The sequence below is a fragment of the Haliotis rufescens genome, unplaced genomic scaffold (genome assembly GCF_023055435.1).
Source record: "Haliotis rufescens isolate VD_foot unplaced genomic scaffold, xgHalRufe1.0.p SCAF_11, whole genome shotgun sequence".
Taxonomy (NCBI): Eukaryota; Metazoa; Mollusca; class Gastropoda; order Lepetellida; family Haliotidae; genus Haliotis; species Haliotis rufescens.
Genome location: NW_025963791.1, coordinates 30,425,137 through 30,450,936, shown reverse-complemented (window position 1 = coordinate 30,450,936; position 25,800 = coordinate 30,425,137). Strand labels below are relative to the sequence as shown.

Below are 25,800 nucleotides of genomic sequence, written 5' to 3'. Positions count from 1 at the left end.
TATTGTCTCTTATCATACAATACAGCCTGAGACTTCTACAGCAAAAAGAAATATAAGAAGATATGTCGATATTGGGTCTCCTTGCCCGCATCTTATTTCATTAATAAAGAAAGAAGACAAATGACCGTTTTGTATTACACAGGAGGATGCATTATTAGTTAGTAGGTATATCCATTTTATCATAAAAGGCAAAAAAAACACATTAATGTAAATTATCTTTAGGTCGGTTTCAATTTACCAGCTTACAGCTGGAATATTGTTGATATTTGCTTTAAACAACAAACAAACAAAACTATTAGAGAGGTATACCGCACCTGTTTTTTGTTGTCGCGCTCCTCAAAAATTAACGATGCGAGGCACCACTCATCAGATTCGTCCATTTCGTCTTCAAGACATTCACAAATGTTCATTTCATCTTTTCTGAGGCTTTCTAACAAGAAACACGTATCATCCTTCTGGTCGCTGTCTAAGAGGTCTATTTTCTTAAGTATATCCAGACCTGAAAGATTTTATCAAATAATTGTTTAGATATTTAAGGATTAGGGTTTCCATATTACGCTGACGATTCAAATTACCCTAAACCGATCCACTATAATAATAACGGTACTTACTTAATAGGACTCTTTGGATGTCATATTTCTCCATTCTGATATCTGCTTTACCGACTGCCTGCAAAACATCATCATTCGCATCAAAAGCGTGTGACAAGATTACATTTCTTATTGATTTCACATATCTGAGTATTTGTCTGGATAATATAACTTTCCTGTTTCAGCTGTGAAGGGGTTGTATGCGAGGATTTCGTGACAAAACAAATAATAAACTGACATAACAAGGATACTAATTAGGGCGAACCTCATATTTGAACCCAATATCAGTGTATCCTGGCTTGCCTAAGGGAATTAACGCTGCGAATTATGGCGCTTTCTACCACTGAGTTACAGGACTAAAGGACCATTTCTTCATGACCATTTAGCTTTATCTACTTTATAACGCTCTATGGTCAAGTATATTTTGATGGGGATCAATTCTAACAGTAAACCCCCAATTGGTGTGGTCTCTTGGTGCAGAACAGCAAGTGCTATAAATTCCCATTAGATTTGTCTCTGTTTGTACCTTATCTGTGTAAGCCTCGTACAGTAGTATCTGGTATTCTCTCTCCCTGTCAGAGTCTTCATCTGTTTCTTCTGAAGGCAATTCTAGCTCAGCATTCTGATGCTGTAAAGCAGACATGATGTTCTTCGTGTCAGCATTTCGTTTTGATATAACTTGATTGATCTTCAAGATAGCAGCATGATCTGTAAATAAAAGTTGTATACGAATATTTATGTCTTTGGGAGAACTTCCAATTTATTAACTCAGTAACGGGTAACCGTTTATTTGGGAAGTGAATAAGTTACACCAAATAATGATAATAGCGCTAAGCTTGTTTTAACCGTCGATGGCGAAGTGGGCACTCGGACTGCACCTGGTATGGTGTGCCAGAGAGTTATATATTATTAACTTGCAAGGGGCCAAAGATACCTTTTGGTTTTCGGATTTATTAAAGGTGAGGTGAGGTGAAATTGGGTTTAACGTCCCTCAACGTAAAGATTATTGCACTTATATAGCGACGTGCATGTACCTGTGTGCGTTTGTGTGGCTGCTTGTACTAGTCCGGACAAATGCCGATTTATAGTGCTAGCACACTGAAATACCGTGCCGCAGTTTGACATGAATACCCCACTCAGACACAGTATACTGACTCCAAGCCGACCAGTCCTAGTTTTAGCCCCCTAATGCCAAGCGCCAGACAGGCTAACAACAAGTACCATCTTTTAACGTCTTTTGGTATGACGCGGCCGGGGATCTAACCCCGGACCTTCCGCTCTCCGGACGGACGCTCTACCACAAGACCACGGAGGCGGACTGATTTTTTTAAAGTACTTGCCAACAGATGGTTAAGAGAACTCCGCAGGACTGTGTATGACCCTGTGTATGATAAGAATATTGGAAGGTGAACACAATGGTGAATATATAATACATACGCGTGATTATTCTTTTGATCTCTTTGAGGCACTGTTCAATGTCTTCACCAGTTACAATGTCATTTCCTGCAACCTTTACATACACAGCTCTCTTCTCCCCTTCGTCCTAAAGAACAAAAAATGGTAAGTATATAAGTAGTTTCGTTTGAGCCTGACTGGAAATAACATAAAAACAAACTGTAGACGTAACTAGTTAAACCAGCAAAGGCCAAAAGCCTTAAGCACTAACACATATACAGTAAACTACGGTTATAACGAACTCAAAGTGACTACTTATTTTAGTTCGTTATAACCGTAATTCGTTATAAGCATATATACAGCATAACTACAGCATATAGTCGGGACTAAAAAGTTACTTCGTTATATCCGTTAGTTCGTTATAAGCGTGTTCGTTATAACCGTAGTTTACTGTAATGTTCACTGTTAACCTAGAAATACTTCTTCGTTTGGCAATGTGACTAATATGTACTCACCGACAAAATAAAAATAGATGTGGTTTTAAATATATTTATCTGTGACATCTACAAGGCTTTAAGAGTATGGGTGTATTTGGAAGATTACAAAGTGAAACAGAGTTCGTCAAACGTTAACGTCTTTAGGTGTACCGGTAACATGATTATCTCAAGCACGGCCATCGCAATGCTTAGTACCGTATGTTCACCATAGACCTGAATGGCTGCACGACGCCTCCTGCCTATGGAACATAGAAATGTGGATGACACTGTGTGGAATTGTAGAATTCTTGAAGAACTTGGAGTAATTCTCTGGCCCTGGCTGACGTTGACGTTGACGTTGACGTAAACGTCTGCCTACGTCATCGCAACGAGGCTAAAGTCATCTTGGCAGCCACGACAGTATGTGTATGTTCTGACCTCTCAGGAAATTGATTCAGACTCGTGGCATGTGGGGACGAGTGTCATGCTTCAAATGGGTCCTAAAACGGGGACGTAAGATTTCGTCACAAAAACGCACACTTGTAAAGTTGCATTGGCTATGAACAAGATCTGCTCTTCGCCATAGAGACTGCTCCCCACATAATGACGTTGCCACCGAATCTGTCTACTTCTTGTAAACAACATATAACGCTTATTTCCGTCGTGGATACGCACGGATCCACCCATCTCTCCTTTGAAGAAACAGACGAGATTCGACACTGAACCAAGCGCTACGCGAAAGTTGGGGAAGCTTCTTTCTCGGATGGGGCACGGGTGGTTCAGTCGTCTAAGGCGCCGCGATTCGCTGTGCAGAGTTGCGTCCCTTCGGCACACCAGAAATCTATAATTGCGGGTTCGAATCCCGGTTCGCTCCGATTATGTTTCTAGGTTTGCCAGTACCATACCCGTGTTCGTGGGTTTCACCGAAGTGGTAAACATCTGAGACCAGCATCACTTGGGCTTTCCTCCAACATTATGCTGACACGCCGCGATATAACCGGAATACTGTAAAAAGCGCCGTTACACCAGACTCCCGCTGACTCCCGCCAGCGCATAAACGGTAAAGGACAGTCTGTTTACATATGAGACGTAAACTGTTAGTTTGAGTTGCAGTGTTCATCGTGTACAAGGATGCAGGTCACGCATGCAGCGATCCTTGGCTACTGTGGTGATATGTGGTTTCTCTGATCTTGTTGACGATATCTTTTCGAAAGTTGGGAAATTGTGCTCTGGGCAACGTTGAAATGCCTTGCCACTGACGCTTGGGATTCACCAGCTTAAGCCTACCAATAGCGCTATTCCCGCATTTTTATCATTTATCAGTGACTCGAGGCCTGACAATTGTCACAAAATCACTCGTTACCTGAGTCATAAACTTGCCCATAAAACGGATGCCCAATTCCATGACTTGCAAGTGAAAAGTGCATTTCAGTTCCCAAGAAAACGAATCATGTAAATGTCGAATGTTCATCGATATTCACTCTATCAAGGACTGTCACAATAAACCCGTTTTGTGACATTTTTTCGGTAAAAAGGAAAGGTTAGACTTTATGTTCATCTAATAGTGCAACATGGATTACTTAAGTACATTTAAAGGTATTCTTACCCACTATGCGTTAAAACTTTCATTTTTACAGAGTATATTTACTAATAATCGCAACGAAGAACAGGACATTATATAAGTGAGATGTTTCTATGCAACGTGGCATGCCTTGGAGATGCCTAGGAGCGTTTTTCTTTTAAGCGTCGTCATGTGTGCACATTTAATCAAATCTTAATGATCTTCCGAGAAACAAAACAAAACAACAAAATTTGTGTGCCTTATCACCTTGCTTTGTGTCAATAATTTGTGATAAGCGACAAAGGTCCGTTCCTTCTTTCCTTTCACGTCATCGTTTAAGTCGAAATAGTTGATCTTCATTGATGCCATTAGTTCTTTGGATGTTGCAGACCTCATCACCCTGACAACCGACTGGTACCCTGTAATCACAAACACTTGTTATCATGTGGGTGTTCCGTTGAGTGGGGTAGTGGATATTCGTGTATATAGGTTTATGCATGCAATAATAACCTAACAATGGCGAACCTTCGAACATTTCTTGCCAATCTCTCACAAAACATTTATTACAATATATATCAGCACCTTAAGTACAGTTGAATTTGCAATATTCAGTTGACGTTTCTGCATTCAGGGCCATACATACAAGATGACATACTAGTTGTTCAATCACGATTGTGCCTTTCTATATTTATATGTTAAACATTATCAGAACAGGACAGAACGGTTATGTATTACGTTCATGCTAAATTATTCAGGATATGAGGTCCAAATGACATTATATATACATACAGTTAGTGATGGTGGATAATTCTTGCAGGGAGATTTTCAGAGTTTCATTATTTGGCTACAGAATTTACATAGGTTCTCCTTTACAGATAATTTTGTATGTCCTTGGAGAAAATGCTTGAAATTTTAATATATTCGTTCTCAATAAATATGAATAAGATATATACGGTTTTCTTTCTTTTGTCATTAATGTGTACATTTTATGATATAATTCATCCTCAATATCATCTGTACAACACAATTTACTTTTTCTATCATATAAAGGTATCTTATTCGGACGTCCCTTTTCAATAAGTAAACGGAAAAAGAGTTATTATATTGCTAGAGGTAATGGCAAGGACTTCAGTTAATTTCGACCAAAACGTTAACATACGGAATTTAACGTCAACAGAAAGTGGAACTCAGCCTAATTCGCATGAAGCATAAACAAAGGAGGACTTTTCTTTTCAGGTATTTTTTTCTCCTAAAACACAGATGGATATTTTTAATTTATTTTAAATTAACAAACCCCCAAGTTACGCACCCACATAACAAGAAAAATCATGCCATCAAAAAGTTATAATGGGCATTGTATAAAAAAGGTTACTGCTGTTGACAAAGATGACAATAATGTGTTATTGCTTTGGGTATGTTTAAACTTGACGTGGCTAATAGGATAGTGTCATCGATATACAATACAACAAACATTGATATTGAGAGGTCAAGCATTGAGTCGAGTGTATAGGAAATGATTGATAATCTTGGACAATCTTTAGATATTTAGAAGCTGTCTTAGTCATTTGAAAATAGAGAAAACAATACTGGTGATACAATGTCTCCGTGACGGACACCGACAAGACATGGGAAGAATTCTGAGTCAGTTCCCCATACAGAAACACATGATTTTATACGTTTATACATTGATTTGATCATTCCTAAACATTTACCGTCTATACCGTGCTCAAATAGTTTGCCCACAGTGCAGCCATCCAAATACTATCGAAAGCTTTTTTAAAGTTGATGAAACAACATTCTTTTCTTTCGAGATTTAAAAGGTCCACTAAACAACGAAGGGTAAATATATGGTCATTAGTAGAATATGTCTTACGAATTCCAACCTCTGCTTCTGACACATTATTTTGATAGTAAAAAAAAATAATTCCGTTACTAAGAATGTTGGTATATTAACTTTCTAAAACATCTAAACAAACATTTGGTCTAATATTAACAATTTCTGTGTTAATCCTCTTTACCCTTGTAGACAGGACGTATAGTACCATTAAGCCACTGTATATTATCATCCATCATTTTATATTTGGTTAATAATTAAGCATATAAAAGTAACATAATGTATCTAGCGGTGTTGATGCATTCATTAATTATCTGATCAGGGGCTTACCGTTTTTTGAGATCAGAAACAGCTAACAGTATTTGTTCACTTGTAATTACACTGTTTAAAATTTAAGTACTGTCGTCAGTGTCTATATGTAACTGATCAGCGAGAGATCATCAGGTTCTTCATTAAGCGTATCATTATTGAAGGATTTGAAGTGTGAAAATAGTTCTCCAAGTGGGATAAGGTCCAACACTTTGGCATCTTTTCTTAACAATTTTCAAAATGATTTCGTATCATCAATCTGTCAGTTAGATCATTTGTTCCGTGAAGCAATTCGGGTGTGAATTGTTAAACTGAATCAGTCTTTTTATAAGCTTTACTTGCATTGATATATCATTGGTTATTTTCTGTTGTTTTAATCCTTTGGAAAATAGTTTTAGTCTGATTATAGTTACCTCGCCTGATCTTACAATCACGACCCTAACAGGGTTGGGGTCGTCGGGTAACATGTTTATTTCGTTGTATTGTTTTTTTTAAAGCCAAAAAGTGACTTTAATAAATACATTTATCATACAATGGGTAGGTTTCTCGGCAGGATAAAGCCAACGGATAAAAACGATATCCGTTGGGGTCATATGCGGATTAAGATGCAAATATCAAAGGTCAAGTAGGGACTACTTTCAGTGTTTACAAACAAACATGGCGTCGCTCTTGGCAATCGGCGATCGAGTAAGAATTGATAATCGCGGATGTGGAGTCGTAACTGGAATAATAGATCGAAGTTCAATTGAGAAGTCCTTCTTTGTTTTTATCGATGGGACTGATTACGAAGGACGACTTGATCGACATCGTTTAAGTAAGATTCCATGTCCAGTCCCACGTCCGATAATGCCGGTATCCGAGCAGACGAATACAAGGTTTCGTTTAGTTGTAAATGAGGATATCGATGAAATCATTGAGACAAACGAAAACAAAAACACCGCAAAAAAGACTTTGTACACAATGAACCTTGTGGGCGAATTTCTTTCCTCTCAAAATGAACATAGGCCTATTGAGACCATCCCCCCATGTGAACTTTTACCTTACATATGCAAATTTCTCGTTGGCATAACGAAGAAAGACGGCTCTGACCCTGAACCTTTAACCCTTCGGTCATACATATCAAGCATTGACAGATATTTGAAGCGAAAAGAATATGGGTGCACACTTTCCCACTTCCCAGAGTTTGGCAAAGTACGGGAAGTTCTGAAATGTCGACAAATAGCTCTCAAAAAGAAAGGGAAAGGCAACTTACCCAACAGATTAGATCCCTTATCCGACGAAGAAGTGAATAAACTTTGGGAAACGGGTCAGTTTGGCGCACACTCTCCCCATGCAATCATAAACACAATGTGGTTTCACAACACAGTCCACTTTGGACTTTGGGGTGGGGACGAGCATCGATCCATGTGTTGGGGAGATGTGTTGTTGAAACGTGATTCAAACGGGTTGGAGTTTCTCACTTTCAATGAAAAACAAACGAAGACACGTCCAGGTACAAATTCAAAGGATATCCGGGATGTTACTCCCAAAATGTGGGAAAATCTTGACGATCCTGATAAGTGTGTTGTTAAAATCTACAAGGTGTATGCAGCAAAACGTCCGCTTGATTATAATGAACCAAATGATCCTTTTCACATTTCGACAAACACTCTTGGTCCAAACGCACAATATGGTGATTCCAACACATGGTTTCGTCGCCAACCAATTGGAGATAGAAAACTGGGTTCACTTATGAAATCCATGAATGGCAGCACTCGAAACATCCAAACGCCTCACAAACCACAGCGCAAGGAAATATCTGATTCAAAAACTGTCACACTGCAACGTCCCTCCCAATCAAATAATGCAGCTTTCGGGGCACAAAAACATGCAATCAATAAACAATTACAGTAAACTAAATGAACAACAACATCGTGACATCTCCCGAGTTCTGTCAGATACAACTAGACCCAGTTTCAGTTCATTCAATCCTGCCTTGTGCTATCCTGTCCCACCGATCGGCACCTTTGGCTTGGCCGGGCCATGTGCGACTCGGTCACAAAACGAAATGACTGTGAATGTGTCAGGCGGTGTCAACACTTTGTTCGCAGGTCCTGTTATGGGGGGAAACATCACTGTGAATGTTGTTCCTGAGCAGAAACCCTCACCACCGCGAAAATACCGGTGTCTGGCAATAATTCACTCAGACAGTAGCCAGGATGTCGTTGTTTCGCCTCCTAACTTGATGACCCGTTACACTGCCCACGTGCAGAAATTTGAACCAAAACAAACCTTTGTAGTTATTTTCAAACGTTCATTGAAGCATATTCTCCCTTCAAAACGCGTGTTTGTTTTCATTATCAAATAATTCGTCTCAGATGCCAATAATCAGTGTCTAAAAATACAAGTTTCTATTGGAAGTATATTGCCTGTTGTCTATGTCCGGTTGATAATAGACTGGTTCCCGGAACGAACAGGAACCAGTCTAAGTGACTTATCACTTACTGTGTGACGTAATATATTAATGCGCACATTTCAGGAAAACTTGAAATGTTTGTGGGAGATGAGAATACTTTTTTCAACGGTAAAAGTTAAGAATGACATTATATGATAAAGAGGTTATCACGCTCGTGTGTTTAGGGATGGTAAATATCCTGCATTAGGAATAAACACTATGTATTTAGCTCGCCAAGGCTCGCTAAATACAATGTTTATTCCTAATGCAGGATATTTACCATCCCCTAAACACACTCGCGTGATAACCTCTATTTATTAATATTATCAAGAATATTTGTAAGTGTTTGGTGGTCACCGATTGGAGTCTCAAAGTCAGACACAATATGGCCTATTACCTTTTGATGAGAGTCAATGACACTGTAAAACTTATATTACGACAGTGAACAATTTGTGCAATTGTTGCAAATTGATGTAACCTAATTACTTTTTGCCTGTATTTATATCAATATGTCTATGCACGTATGTCATTGTTGCAATAAACTCTCCCTACATACGACAATTTAGGACAGATAGGTACAAAGACACACAATCAACGTACTCTGTATTTAATAGATTGAATTGTATGATATGCATTACTTAGAAGTTGACGGATGACAAAGTAGACACAATCTATGGCCCATTAAGCAATAATCACCGCACCTATACAACTTATTCTGTTTATTTGGCTTCAATTAATCTATGTGTTCTTCGTCCATCATGTTGTGACAGGATTATCCTTCTGTTGTCATTACCTACTCATGTTATCCCAGTCATGTATGCAATTGCTGTTACTGTTTATCCTCTTCTTTTAATCCTCCACCTACTATATATATTCTGTACAATGTCCCTCATTCAGTCTTGCTTGACAACGGTATAAGGATCTATACCGAACCGTCGCTTTTTACAGTAATAAAGAAGTTGTTAGCCATAAATTGTGTCTACTTTGTAATAATAGATTGATTGATTCTGACCATTGTTCGTCGCGTCCGTTGACTGGACCACCCGATCCATGATATTGCTGGAGATGTATTTCTACCCGTAATCCACATGACGATCACTCAGTGTTTTCACTTTTCTAAACGTAACAATGTAACAACGATAATAGTACTTACTGTTCACATGATTAATAGCATCTTGGATTTCTTGGATGTTCAGTCGTCGACAGAAGATGTTCGCGAGGTCCTTAGTCTTTTCCTAAAATAAACATAGAAATATACTTGTCAACATAAATTTCAGGTCTGACCAAGCATCACTGTTGATTTTTTTGTTAGGTGTTTAAATATAATGTTTGTCGACAATCATCTATCATCCGGTAAGTGAGTGAGTGAGTGAGTGAGTGAGGGAGTGAGTGAGTTTGATTTTACGCCGCTTTTAGCAATATTCCAGCAATATCACGGCGAGGGACACCAGAAAAGGGGTTCACACATTTTACCCATGTTGGGAATCGAACCCGGGTCTTCGGCGTGACGAGCGAACTCTTTAACAACTGGGCTACCCGACCGGCCCTTTTTCAGGTAAGAAACAGAAAGGTTTCATGAACACCTGAAATTTTCAGGACATAATGCCAAAACAGTAGAAATGGGATACTGTTAAATGTAAAGGACTGATTTGAGCACAACGGGGAGAGATCTGAGCCAGGAGTGAGTGTTTTGGGCCTAGTAGAGGGGAGAGACCTGAGCCTAGGCTCAAATCGCTCCAGAGTGAATTTATAGGGGATTGATTTGAGCCTGCAACAACGGCCCTGAATCATTTTTAATAAAGAAACCCAATAACTTTGGTTTGGCCTAACCTTGTCCTGCTTTTCAGTTCTCTTTTTCCGGAATTCGTCCATGTATTCTTGAGCAAAATTCAGTTCATGAGTGCCCACTTCCACGTTTTTTAATTTTCCAGATGTTAGTCCCGTAATCCAGGAGTCGTCCTCATAGAGTCCTCTGATCCCATGATCAATGACTACACACACCCTCTCGGCTGTAATAAAAACAAGAATCATAAGAATGCATTAATGTATCGGAAGAAATGCATGTAAACATGTAATTACTAGCACCTGCTGGCACCGGCGACGCATCTTAATGAGACATCACCACGTACTTTAAATCCCCGTTGGAATATATCTGTTGAACTTTCTCCCAATGCCCCATGCTGATCGTAGAGCCGAGTAATGACTGTAGGCTAGTCATGCTTGATTACTTTGGTGATGTTGTGCCATCAATGACAGGACTGCTGACTAAAGAGCTCTCATTTACTCACATTATGTTGTCAGTATAGAAATACACACATGCCGCCCTTGTTCAAAGAAGCAGCCAAAATTTGAAATAAGGTATAAATCAACCCGAACATTTGCATATTCATGTTTCAACAACATTGCCCCAAAATATCTCACTGAACTCTTTCCAGTCTACTCTCCACAGAGAACTCTCCGATCTCAACAACAGAAACTATTTTCTATTCCGAAAATCAGAACCTCCACGTACGGCGAAAAAACATTCTCTTATTCCGCAGCGATTCTATGGGACTCTCTTCCAAATAATGTGTAATTATCTCTTTCAGTCTATTAAATCACACCTCAAAGCCCACCTATTAAACATACACTGTCAATGCTAAGCGCACTGAACACAAAGTTTTGCGCCTTTTAATGCGCTATATATAGATGCATCATCATCACGATAATAAAGAAGAAGAAAAATTGCTTATTTTTGTCACAAAATACATAACACCACAAGATAAAACATGGCTACCCATTCTGGGTTATGAGAGACATTTAACATAAACAAATTATAAACTAAATCACATATTTAGAACATATAAGTATTGGGGCACACGAGCAACCTGCACTTACAATATCAAATATTACCCACGATATAAAATCTAAATATAACCTGCAATACAATGCTTAAAGACGACCCGCAGTGTAATATTCGGATACAGACCGATAGAAACATATTATATTATTATGATATATTTACATTCATACGTCGTCGAAACATCAGGGACACTGTTGCAGCTAGGCAATGTTGTATCTTCTCGTTTTGCATACGGTAAGCAAACTGATTATTTTGGCTAAACTGAGAAATTTATTGTCGGTGGTGTGAGCATCCATCAGTAAGTTACAACGGATATCTGAGTATAGTCTGCAGTTCATTAGGAAATGAAATTCGTCTTCTACGTACGATATTTTAATTACAATTGTTACATGTTCCTTTCTCTAGAGGAATTGGTGGTCGACTAAATCTTCCTAATTCAATTTGAAGAGGTAGAGTGCCACATTTCAATTTAGCAAGATCACTTCTATGTTGTCTGCTTCTGATTAATTTAACGTATGGTTCTGTGCAGGGATTAACTTTAAATTTCCTATAGGTACGAAGCTTATTACCGTTGGCTAGTCCCCGGACATTCCACAGGTCGTTAAACCACGTAACAGACTCCATATGGATTAAATGTTCTTTAATGGTCTTAAAATCTTGATTTGACACCTGCAGTATATTTTGGATATCGATGCCTAACTTCGCAAAGATTGATTGAACGTTATTTATCCAGGATTTACATCTTCTTTTGGACCACACAGCGATTTTATGAACTATTCTGTCTTGTTCAATGATCGACAACTTCTTACATAAACTAATGACTTCAATTCTCTGCAGGGTAAGCGAAGACAGCCAACCCATCTCTCCCCTCACAGCCAAGTTAGGGGTTTTACAGCTGACGCCCATGAGAAAACGGCATGACGGTGCTGGGCGTTATTTAAACATCTAAACTATCTTAGTCCCCAGATTCCGGACCCGTAAGACAAAATTGGTTGTACTAAATTACTATAAAAAGTATTATAAACTTCAAATGCCATTCCGCCCATAGTTTTAAATTTACTGATTATAACACCAAGAGCTCTGTTAGCCGACTTAGCTAACTCCTTGGCAGCAAAGTTAAGGTCAAGATTCTCATGTAGCCACAATCCAAGGTATTTATAGGCTTTGGAATAATCGATCACTTTTTCTTCGATATTGAACAACACATTAGATTTTAAACAGATTGCTGATCTGTAATGAAAGACTTTAGTTTTATCTCCGTTTACCGATAACCGCCATTTCTTACACCAATCTTCTAAAACACGCCCAGCATCGATTGAAGGCATGATTCATTGGGCGCTATAAGTGCAATATCGTCGGCATAGAGTAACATGCTCAAGATTAATCCATCTACGTTAATACCACATTTTGAAGAATTAATATCATTAGCTAAATCGTTGATGAATATTGAAAATAGTGTTGGCGAGAGTACGCATCCTTGTCTAACCCCGACAGATACCGGAAACATATCTGTTAATTGACCATTTATTCGAACCCGACTAGATGTATTTTCGTACATGGACCTCACTGCTTCATAGAATTTTCCCGTGACACCAATTTGTTGTAGCTTATATCATAAACATTTACGTTTTGACTTTATCGAAGGCTTTCTTTATAATTAAATCGATGTAGCACACGAACGTTGATTGTTTATTAAGCTTACGAGTTTCTAAAATAGAATAAAGAGAATACAAATGTTCAAGCGTTCCCCGTTTTCTTCTGAAACCATTTTGTTCATCAACAAGTATTTCATTATCTTCTTGCCAAGTTGAAAGTCTACAGTTTAGTACATCGGAGTATATTTTACCCGGGATTAACAGCAACGATATTCCTCGGTATCCTAACGGGTCCCTCGGGTCTGTGTCAGTTTTCTTAATAGGATGAATAATGCTAAGTTTCCAAAGTTCAGGATATGTTTGGTTTTCGAAGCAAAATATGAAAAGTTTATGTAAAATTTCTATACATTTGGCGTTTTTCAAAGCATCAGCGGGTATCAAATCTTGTCCCGGTGACCTCCCTCGTTTAGATCTTATACGGTGCTCTGTACCTCACACAAACTTATAGGGCTGTTTAAAACATCACAGTTTATCGCAGATGGAAAAGGTTCAGCTATTTGTTTAAGCAATTCGTCCGATATATGCCTATAATGATCGTCATCGTATGAGTTATTGTTATCTTCAGCGAGCAGGGAATTGAATGATTCTTTCCACGTGTTCAAAACTGTTTGTTTATAAGTAGAAATACGGTCCACTTTATAAACTTCCCACGGAATGCTATGTGATCTATCATTTGCAACACCTATATCCTACCAATGCTTTTCCAAAAGTCACGGGAGTTATTGGAGTTACATTCGTCTAACTGTCTCTGCTGTGAAGATTGTTGATAAGATCGTTTATGTTTACGTAAGGTTTTATCGAACTGTCTCCTTTTGCTTATATAAACTGATTTGAACTGATTCCGTTTATGAGATCCCCGACACTTGAGCCACTCATGCTCCGCTTGACACATAGTATCCCAGAGTGTTCGCAGTTCCTCACACCAATAGGGTTTGTACACGGATTTAATGCGAGACCTCCGCGACTCCGGACACCCGACGCTTCCATCGGTCCGATCGAGTTGTTGGTGCATGAATGTAACGAACTCGTCAAAGGCGGCGTTAACTGTAGTTCTATCTTCGAGATCGTGTCGATGGCTATAATGGCTATAGTGGTTAAAGTGATTCTTGTAACATATACTTACTGTTGTAAATACGTATCTGGTCATCTATCTCTTTCTGCGTCAATCTGTTGGGGATAGAGCCTGTTCCTTGCGCTACTTGAACCTTCTACAACCAGAAGATTACTGATTACTTGAATTGTATACACCAGCTATTCAGTGTGTCACTGTAGTATGAAATAATGTAACGATTGGCAACAGATGACAAAGATTAATAACTTTATCTGTTGGTCTAAGCTAAGATCCTTTTGATTCTCTTACCTTTTCTTTTGCCTCTTGAAGAAGGACGCAAGTGTCCACCACATCCCTCTCGGTAACATTCTTGAGTTTGGGCAAACGTCTCAGTACACCTATCGTGTCGTTTCTGTTGTCCTCGATTGTTTGGTCCTTTCCCAGTGCAACGTCAAGATCGACGAGTACGTCTGTAAGTAAACCACATAAACTAAAGCTTCCAATGCCCAATAGATAACCTGACAGTGACGAGTACAGAGTATCAGGATACAAAGGTCTTTGACGTATAAGTTCATGAGCATCCTACGAGTAAGAATTTGTCTCATTGCATCGATAAGAACGAGGTCTTGTCGAACGGTTTCGAGTCCAGGATACATAGAGCTGAAATACTGTCGTGATCTTTCAACATGGTAGTACTATCCTTGCAGTCCCTCTCTTCTGAAAGTTAGTTTTGTACAAGGTCAAAATCTGATCCTGGTTAAATCGCCGACCCCGCACACTTATAGATAGGTGTTAGTCACTTGGAGCCAGATTTGGAGAACTGTTTGTTTGTTTGTTTGTTGTTTAACGCCGCACTCAGCAATATTCCATCTATTTGAAGGAAATCTGTGAATAATCGAGCACTAAGTACAACTGACTTCATGAGCATCGATTTACGCAAATGGGATACGCCTTCGGATGACATGCATCAACCAAGTCAGGAAGTCTGACCAGCGGATCCCGAAAGTTGCCTCTTACAACAAGCACTAATTCTAACCCGGATTTTCACGGGTGTCTAGTAGTGAGTGAGTTGGGTTTAACGCCGCTTTAACAGTATTCCAGTTATATCATGGCGTGTCAGCTTAATGTGGGAGGAAAGCCCGAAGTGATGCAGGTCTCAGACGTTTACCACTTCGGTGAAACCCACGAGCACGGGTATGGTGCTGACAAACCACGAAACATAATTGGGAGGAACCGGGTTTCGAACCCACAATCATAGGTTTCGGGCGTGCCTAAGGGACACAACTCTGCACAGCGAATCGCGGCGCCTTAGACGATTGCGCCACCCGTGTCCCCGGGTTTCTAGTAAAAAAGGTAGTGGGTAGAAGCTCATGGGAATGAGCCGTGAACCAAAGTGTACTCATAAAGCATCGATGGTGGAAACCAATATACAATAGAGATTCACGGGATAGAATTGGTCCTGAAAGAAATGGTTATACTTACTTTCAGATGGGTGAACTGGGGACGACACAACAACGCCCATTGTGATTTTACTGGAACATCAGGGAATCAAAAAATAAACATCGGCACAAACCCTTTCAAATTGTTAAAATATTATTGCACGAATGAAGCTTCAAAATGTCGTAAATACGTGACACTTACTTCTGAGGACGTATATTTTATGCATTGTGAAAATTCTATTTTTATCTTCTTTGGTGTCTGCAGGGTAGCAGTTATTTTGATTTTTCTTCCAAAAGGCTTGATTATTCTTCGTCGACAACAAAACCTATTCCAATACGTCACCATATTCCCCGACACCAATCCTTAACCCGGCCCGTTACTCAACTGAATTGCTTACTGTAATAGATACGAGACGGGCGGCTTTTGATTAAAAACACTGCAAGTGTTTGTTTTGTTTGTTTGTTGTTTACCGGCGCACTCAGCAATATTCCAGCTACATGACGGCGGTCTGTCAATAATCGAGTCTGGAACAGACAATCCAATGACATCATGAGTATCGATCTACGCAATTGAGATACGATGACATGCATCAACCAAGTCAGCGAGCCAAGCACAGTCGCTTTACATCAAGCAAGGGTTGCTGAAGACCTATTTTCACCCGGACCTTCGTGGGTCTACACTGCTAGTGAGTACATGCCACTTTATCAGGGTGCTTTCAGTGACCCATCAGCAGCACTCATCCTTGAAGTGGGGAAATATTTAAAATTCGTCATGACAATTTGGTTGATATGAATGTTGTATGCTTTGTATGCTTTGAACTTTCTCAACAATCATATAATGAAAGATTCATCTTGGGTCTAGAATATATATAACACGTCAACTCCAGAGAGTAACCAGTCTCGATTATCCGCCGAAACAGATTCAATTGGGCGTAAAGCCGTCTTTTAATTTTAGTCACTTTAAAAGCTTTCCAAATCGAGTTTGTACTCATGCAAACTGACATATATCTTATTATAATAAGGGACTTGAGTGTGAATAGAATCCAGTCAGTTGCCAGAGAGTTGCCTGACCAGTTTTTACCTTCCGTAGTCTGTATGCATGTGATATGCGTAATTGAATCGCTCTCTACTTAAAGTCCTTGATCAATAGGTGGACGGCGCCTCAATATACATGTATGTAGCTTACACTAGCTTGTTGTAACCTCCACCCCAGCTGTGCGATCAATCTTTCAGTAAGTCAGCGATATCCCCCACAGTGCATGCAGATCACGAAGGCCTCGTGTCGCCATACCTTTGAACAAGAATGTTACTTACACAATGTACCTGTAAATAAAAGTGATGTCTTTCGACATCAATATATGTTAATCTAACGTTTTACTTGTCTGCTATAGTACATATAATTTGTGCACTAAAATTCTACTAAATATATTAATGTATTTATCCGTTCATAAAAAGTTCATATGTGACACGACTGTTTATGGCCCCGATAAATGTTAATACTGGATTGAGTAAGGTGTTAGAATACAGTTTTGTGACTATTGAATTTACAACGTCAAAGCCAGTAAATAATTCGAAACACATTCCATTAGGCGTACAAGGCAAAATAGTCCTGTAAATATGTGAATGGATCACTAACAATCAGTGGAAGCACCATGTGTTCGCGAAAAGGGTTAACGTGTCCTGCTCTGCCATTAGCACCCGCCATTGACACATTTTGCATAAAGAATATAATCAACAAATATTACGGAAAATAGCTATCGACGCAATGTTCAAAACTGATATACGTGACCCTCACATGGACGCTTTTCATAGTGTTCTCAAGGACAGTATCTGATGTATTTTCTCCTCGTTCGTTTATTATACAGAGAACGTTTCCTCCAAGTTGAGGCATTTTGGTGAATGCAGTTTAATTTGTTGTTGTTTTAATAATGAAACAAAAATCAAATTCATTTTTGTAATAATATAAGTTTAAAGAATATATGATTACATTAAATTGTTTCTTTTTATGCGAGTGTCTCTTTTTTCAGAATGAACTAGGAGGAATAACTTACGGCGTTATAAGTAAGGGGCGGTGAGGTAGCCTAGGGGTTAAAGCGTTCGCTCGTCACGCCGAAAATCAGGAATTGATTCCTGACATGGATACAGTGTGTGAATCCTATTTATAGTCTCCCCGCCGTGATATTGCTGGAATATTGCTAAAAGCGGCGTAAAATCAAACCCATTCACTTACTCACTCACTTTATAAGTAGTATAGTATCTGTTGTTGATATATATAACACGTCTTTGTTTGTAAGACCATATTCGTGCTCGTGGATTTCACCGAAGTGGTAAACGTCTGAAACCTGCATCACTTCGGGCTTTCCTCCCACATTAAGCTGATATACTGTAAATCTTGAAAATAACGCGAGAGTGAATTAAATGCGAAAAATGCGAGTGGTCTTTGCTCGCATTATTAAACATCGCATTTATATCAACAATAAGACATTTTGGATAGGAGAAAATACCTACTTAGACATAGGCTGGAAACAAACAACTATGTATTCCACATAACTGTTTATTGAGCAGCAAGTGTAACAAGTATATAAACAATGTCATTCAAACACTAATTACATCCTGTGAATTGTCACTGCTGGGGTCAGTAGTACTCTACTCAGCGTTAATAAGCGGTGCTATTTGGAGTGATTGAATTAATGTAAGGTTGGACTAAGGTGAGGATTCTCCTGTAAACCTGACAGAGGAAATTTTCTTTAGATATAAATCCACTGATTCTTGAGAAGGGGGAGTTGCCGCATTCATATCGAGTCGCACTTTTGGCTAGGGGAAAACGGGAGACGCATTAATTTCACGATTTACAGAAACTGGAATACTGTTAAAAGCGGCGTAAAACCCAACTCATTCACTTTGTTTGTAAGACGCGCTCAAAACACGACGGCATAATTGGAAGTATTACAGTAAACTACGTTTATAACGAACACGCTTATAACGAAATGACGGATATAACGAACTTACTTTTTGTCCTGACTATTTGCTGTAGCTATGTTGTGTATATGCATATAACAAACTACGGCTACAACGAGCTAAAATTAGTGGTCCTTTTGAGTGCGTTATAACCGTAGTTTACTGCAAATTGTTATACCACTTCAACCTGTACTTGTGAACTAGACAAGATAATTTACGATAGTGTCGCATACGGTAAAGAATAAACATATAACACGTTATTTAAGCAATAAAATGTACTCTATCAAGTCTGTCAAAGGCCAATGCGATACTTCTTGAAACATGATTAAAATATATACATTTACCAAAACTGAAAGACATATCTAGTCTCCGAAATGAAAATATTTTCCAGAAAAACAGTTGCTAAATTATCCTAATGAAACATAATCCAAAGAAGTGCAAAGACTTTTTTCATTTTCAGAAATTGAAACTGCACTGATCTAGATTTGCCAACTTTTATAGACTTGTATTGGGTGTATTTGATTCAGAGTCTGCATGGTCCGGTGAACGTATTTCAGTTCTATCACGGCGTATCATCTTACTGAAAGAAAGCACATCGTCATGCAGAAGCCAGAGGTTTGCCACTTCCGTGACACCTGTGAAGATAGGTGCGGACGGTGTTGCAAACCAATGATCATAAACAGGTAAATCTGGGATTCGAACCCATCACCACAGATCACGGCACGCCTAAGGGATGAACTGCGAATTGAGGCCTCTTCGGCGACAGGGCCAAGAAATGACCTTAAACATTGTACTATGATAGGAGTCAAACCTGTGTATTTGGCTAGACGATTCAGCGCTTTAACCACTTGGCTACCCCACCGACCGAACTGTAGTGATTAACTATGAAGTACTTACATGAATGTATAGTCTCCAATCGTTCTGCAGATAGATGTACATTCACCCACACCCTTTGCTTATGTATGGTCGTGTGTCATTGGTGCACAGCTTTATACTTGCTCAAAACAGCCATGGGTAAATACAACAGGTGTCACGTGAATTCCTGGAATAAGGACCCCCCTCATTGCTATATAACTCGTTAGTATTGATCCGTGAAAAGATCTCCCGTTCAAATACGATGCACATTTATTAAAAATATCACATATATATTTGACTTTAATATGTCAAGTCCGTGAGGTTTTGCATTTGCCTATGATCGATCGTAGGTAGATAACGTTTTAAATTAGACTCGTAAAACAACGGTATCTAACGGGGACTCTTTACACAATCGACACATCTGGTAAGCGTTTCTACTAAACTTAAGACGTACATGGCGAACGTGTGTGAGCTATCTTTGAAGTTATTTTAGGAGTTTCTTTAGGATAAACATGGAGGTTCGCTCGGGTTAAACTACACACATGTACTTTCAGTCCCCATACAATGTATAAACAGCTCTGTGTCAAATTATGACCTTGGTGATCAGAGAAGGAAAACTGAGTAGTAATGCAGGTACATTGTATATAACAGACATTAGGTGAGGTGAGGTGAGGTGAAATGGGGCTTAACGGCGCGTCCAAGATTATTGCACTCATATAGCGACGTGCATGTGTGTGTGTGCGCGTGCGTGTGCGTGTGTGTGCGTGCGTGCGTGTATATATATATATATATATATGTGTGTGTGGGGGTGTGGGGGGTGTGGGGTGTGTGTGTGTATGTGTGTGTGTGTGTGTGTGTGTGTGTGGCTGCTTGTACTAGTCCGGACTGATGCCGATTTACAGTGCTACCCCACTGAGATACCATGCCTCAGTTTAACATGAACACCCCACTTAGACACATTATACTGATTCCGAGCCGAAAAGTCCTTGTTTTGGCCCCTTAATGCCGAGCGCCACACAGGGTAACAACAAGTGCCATATTGTAACGTCTTTTGGTATGACGCGGCCGGGGATCGAACCTCGGACTTTCTGTTATCCGGGCGGACGTTCTACCACGAGGACACGGAGGTGGTCCAACGGATATTAACTGCCTTTTACTATATGATAGTGATTCATAAACACATGGACATGATATAGTTCGAATCGTACAATCGAGTCTGCTTTATGCAGAGGGGGCACGGGTGGTCCAGTCCTCTCAGGCGCCACGCTTTGGTGTGCGGAGTTGCGTCCCTTCGGCACGCCAGAAACCTATGATTGTGGGTCCGAATCCCGGTTCGACCCCGATCATGTTTCTAGGTTTGTCAGCATTATACCCGTGCTCTTGGGTTTCACCGAAGTGGTAAACGTCTGAGACCTACAGCATTTCGGACTTTCCTCTCACAATCAGCCGACACGCCGCAATATAACTTGAATACGGCGTTACAAGCGGCGTTAAACCCAACTCACTCACCCCCTCACTCACTTTATGCAGAGATTTCTATTGGGTATGGAAAGTGTTTTGTCGGATTATTTACGTGAGGCTTTAAGTGGTTGAGAGCAATTCGCCTTATAGAGTTGTGTCCCTCTTTTCGTTGGTTCAAACGCCAGACTTAATCAACAATATTCATCAACACTTCTAACGTATTGTACATACATACAATGATTTAGCTGTGGATTATGATACCACGAGGGTTTCCAACAGGTCATAGCATTAGGACCGAGTGCTCGGATGTCTATTTTCTTCATTATTTCAAGGGGACATTTTATAGTTTTCACCGAATAAACATTGCACCATGTTGTCACGGAAGAACAATAAATAAATAGGACACGTAGGCCAGCCAGCTGGCTAGACTCATTGTATCCTAGATGCAGCTATCGGTGTTCACGGACAATAAAGGGATGAAGGGGACAAAAGGAGCAAGGGGAGCAAGACGCAGCCCCGAAACGTCGTGACAAAGGATATAAAGAGCCGCTGTCAATAAAAAGTGCAATGTATTCATGTTCTCCCAACTTCTAAATGTCTATTCAATACGTTAAGGTAGTAGTTTACCTCAAGGTCATAAAAAGCTATGAGACAATTGAGTTAAGGGAATATTCGGATCAGAGAATATTCGGTTCTAGACCAGCGGTTGGTAGGTTGAGAAACCATCATCACATTGTCAAAAAATGATCACAAATTGCAACCACACGATCCTATATATACAAGCATGCTGGGGTCCATTCTTGCCCCGGAAGGCCCACGGAGGCGATAGTATCTCAATTTATCTCCGTCATCCTTCGCGATTGATCAGAAACAACAACATAAAGACTGAGTGGTCACGTGAAGTACACTGCACGTGACTATTTTGACGTCACACCGCCCACTGTGGCGTAACATAACGATGCCAGATCAGAGTAAGGTACTGAAAAGTGCTACTTCAAACTATTTGCTAGCTCAAAACATGAAATACTCTATCTTAGTTTATCCCTATCGTCTTCTCTGCATCAAATGTATAACTGTCACAAACACCTTAAACAACATTTAGGTGAACGCGGCGTGACATGGGGAATGTTAATGTGTAATGTTTTCTTCAGAATAGTGTGAGGCCAATGGGTCATGGGGGCCTAGGACATATATATTTATGACTGTGCAATATCTTTTATGCAAATATTTCAGGCATATGAACTCGGAAATATAAAACGTCAATGCCAGGAAATAGACTTTGTATGCTTTGTATAATCATATAATGAAAGATTCATCTTGAATCATATATGTAGCACGTCACGCCAGAGAATAACCAGTCTCAATTATCCGCCGAAACAGATTATATTGGACGTAATTGGCAAAATAGTGATAAAAACGTCTGTTCATATATGTTTTTTTGTTGTATCAGTTATCTCACAAAGGAAACAGTAGCTAGCATTGAAAGTATACCTAATTACTACGGTAGGCACCCAAATCTTTTTAACTTAAGTTACTGCCTTTACTGATTGTGTCATGGAAGAAGGCTTCATTCACAAATAATGCTGTTTATCCCGTTAATATTCGCAAAATGACTATTGACATATAATATCTATCTATACCAACTTAATGTTTGAAGTATCATGTGAGTGTCATGTACACTTTTGAAATAATAGCGCCAACAATACCAAATAATGCTGAGTAAATAAATTACCAGTTCGTCAGATGCAATGAAGTGTAGCTAGTCTTGTTGCATCTTTCGAACTGTCGATTCCAAACCGTCAGAAGGTATACAATCAACAAATGTATTACAAAATTAACAAGGGCTCCCCGGGTCAAGAGTATCGGATCGATTGGCTTGTAGCAAGGCCCTTCGAAATCAAGATCAAATGGCGAATCAAATCGACGATTGGAATCACTTTCCACAACATAATAATGCGTTTATAACGAACACGCTTTTTACTAACTGACGGATATTACGAACTTAGTTGTTTGGTCCTTCCATTTGCTGTATAGATGTTGTATATAAGCTTACAACGAACTACGGTTATAACGAACTAAAATTAGTGGTCCAGTTGAGTTCGTTACAACCGTAGTTTACTGTACCTTCATTAGCGTGTCTGGTGGCATCGAAATGAACGTCAAGCTAATGAGCCTACCCAACTCCATATTGTGCCATGATTAAAGCAACAAACGCTTTCCACATCCAATAGAAATCTCTGCATAAAGCAGAGTCGATTTTACGATTCCGAGTATATCATGAGCAAGTGTCATGAATCACTATCACATTGTAATGATACTAGTTGTTCGCGAAAAGGTGAGTGAATGTTGCCCCGCCGGTGGTACCCGCTACAAAAACATGCAAAGGCAAGTCAATTGTTCACCTGAAAAAACACGGGAACAGATGGTACAAGTCAACATTGGGAATTGCATCTGACATCATTTTTGTCACTGATGCGTCAAAGTTGGAAATGTCCTCCACATGTCTGCCATAAACCTTTTTGAAAGCTTTATAGTGTTAGTAAATATGTAAGTAATACTGAAGAAGTTTACTGCTTAGTTTTCGGGGTTACAAGACAACTTACCTGTTTCCGTGAATTGTGTTCAATTGAGCGTCTAAAGCTTCAATGTGCAGTGTCGGTTGTCTTTCGAAAGACTTGTCCCAGGTAAGAGGTGCTCAATGAGTGGGTGTGCCGTACGGCTGTTGTATTTTGGCGTAGACATGTTTGTGGCCATGACATACAAAGACGCTCAAGGCTACAATGTTTTGCTGCATGTGAATGCCCTTACAACGTGAATTGACAGGGTGTGGAGTAAGTAAAGTAAAGGGACATATTCTCGCCCATGGGCCTACCCATGGGCCAATCTTCGCCGATGGTCAGGCCCATGGGCGACATAGTGTAAATATTGAGTTTTTGAACAATTTTCTTTTCATTGTTTCTTCCTTGGTATGTTCCCATGAAAACAGCATGTTTAATTTTGTAAATACCTTTGACCGAGAATGGGCAAAGACCGTAGAGTTTCTGGACTTTGGGGTTTCCAGAATTAAAATGGGACGTGTTTAATTAATATGAGTGAGTGAGTTGGGTTTAACGCCGCGTTGAAAAGTATTCCAGTTACATCACGGCGTGTCAGATTAATGTGGGTGGAAAGTTCGAAATGATGCAGGTCTCAGGCGTTTCCCACTTCGGTTAAACTCACGAGCACGGGTATGGTGCTGACAAACATAGAAACATAATCGTGGCGAACACGGTTGCAATCTTGTGGGCGGTGGGGTCTAAGGTACTGATGTTACATCTACAGTATTTTCACTTTGGCGACACGAACTATCATGCTGTCATAGTTGAATCAAGATTAAACAATCCCTAAAAGAAAGTGGAACACACATTTTAGGCCCCCCTCATCAAAGGGCTTCTAAATGTGCCCTGGTTGGACGTGAGTACTTGTTATCAACACTATTGCTGGAATCACTCTGCATACGCAATGAAGTTTCCAAGAAAATGTCGAAAGTGCAGTGAGACTGGAAGAAAATAGGGTGCATGAACGTCAAACGTCGTACAACATTACACATGCTACACATCAAACTTCATAATGATACTTTGACATGGCTAGTTCATTCGAGGAAATGACATTGAATGTGAATGTGGCCGCCGGCGAGGCCATGTTTAAAATCGGATCGAATTATGGCAGCACTGTTAGAGATACGATACCTGAGATCATTAGGCTGAGTAGTTTCAGAGGAGATGTCGAATAACGAAAAGAAAGAAGTTTCAGTCAGGTGAGCTACTAATTAAGAAAAACTTTTGTTAACATGATGTAAGGCAATCAAATGAAGGCTCAATAATGGAGTGTTGTGATTCCATATGGCTTCAGGGGGCAAGGGTGGCTTTTCGCATCGTACGGGGGTGGGGAGGGGGTTGGGGTCGAACCAGGGTCTTCAGCATGAAGATCGCCAGTGAACACTGTGACCACGGTGCCATACTAGTAACTGAATCAGTAGCAGGCAAACCCGGGGTTGATAGTTGGAGCAACGATGCACGACGATGGAGTGCCATCAAACACCATCAGCCACGTTACAAAGACCCAATTAGCATTTAGCTTGTACAGTTAAAAACCGTTGAGTCGAACGTACGCTTTTCCATGTGTATTCCTTCGTTATTCATTATTTCGGATGTGTCAAACCTCGTATAACTCGAAGTATTTACGTAGGTCCCGTCTTATTCGACACAAAGGTGTTTGGTTGTATAAGCATAAAATAATAGTCGCCAAGAATCATATACACAGGCTCATTTTACTTTGGGACGCCCAATCAGAGATCCCACTTCAATCGAGCAGTGGGCAACTCATCTGCAAGAAATAGTAAAAACGACGTGCCCTGAGTAAACTTGACTTTATCATCGATTACCATGTACCCGAACAACAGGAAAACGTAAGACAACAGTAAGGCTTCCTTTGCAGTCATTCTTATTATTGTTAAAAGCAGGTTCCCAAGCCAATGTGCTTAATGTCACACCGGAGGGAAGAAAAAGCCTTTAAAATCCGTCAAAACTCGGAAAGGTCTATTTATCATAATGTATTATAAGAGAATATCTACAATGTCATATTGTAAAGCTTTTATCGAACACATCATATTGTAAAGTGAGCGAGTGAGTCAAGTTCAGCGGAGTGTCAGTGTGACGTTGGAGGAAAGCTGAAGTGATGTAGGTCTTGGACGTTTACCACTTTGGTGAAATCCACGAGTACGGGTTTGCTGCGGAGCAGAGACACCAAGAAACATCATCAGTGCAAATTGGGGATTCGAACCCACAATCATAGGTTTCAGGTGAGTGTCCCATATTGTAAAGGGTTAAATCAGAATGGCAATGAAATAGTTCACACCTACATACTGAACATAAAGTAGTTTGTCGGTTCATATCATGTGA

General features: G+C 39.8%; 1 protein-coding gene across 2 annotated transcripts in view; it reads right to left on the bottom strand.

Annotated features, from left to right (window-relative positions):
- The window catches only part of LOC125378006, a 47,420-nt gene extending 27,905 nt beyond the window's left edge, over positions 1-19,515 (bottom strand). For both annotated transcript variants that reach the window (XM_048392534.1, XM_048392535.1), the window contains exons 1-12: positions 19,442-19,515; positions 16,773-16,877; positions 15,630-15,679; positions 14,457-14,617; positions 14,220-14,304; positions 10,430-10,608; positions 9,753-9,834; positions 4,290-4,441; positions 2,028-2,133; positions 1,117-1,298; positions 612-669; positions 315-499 (exon numbers count right to left, since the gene is read on the bottom strand). In XM_048392534.1, coding sequence (XP_048248491.1) covers positions 315-499; positions 612-669; positions 1,117-1,298; positions 2,028-2,133; positions 4,290-4,441; positions 9,753-9,834; positions 10,430-10,608; positions 14,220-14,304; positions 14,457-14,617; positions 15,630-15,669 — 1,230 coding nt within the window. In that variant the 5' untranslated portion in view covers positions 15,670-15,679; positions 16,773-16,877; positions 19,442-19,515. The remainder of the gene's footprint in view (positions 1-314; positions 500-611; positions 670-1,116; positions 1,299-2,027; positions 2,134-4,289; positions 4,442-9,752; positions 9,835-10,429; positions 10,609-14,219; positions 14,305-14,456; positions 14,618-15,629; positions 15,680-16,772; positions 16,878-19,441) is intronic.
- Between the last annotated feature and the right edge of the window lie 6,285 nt (positions 19,516-25,800).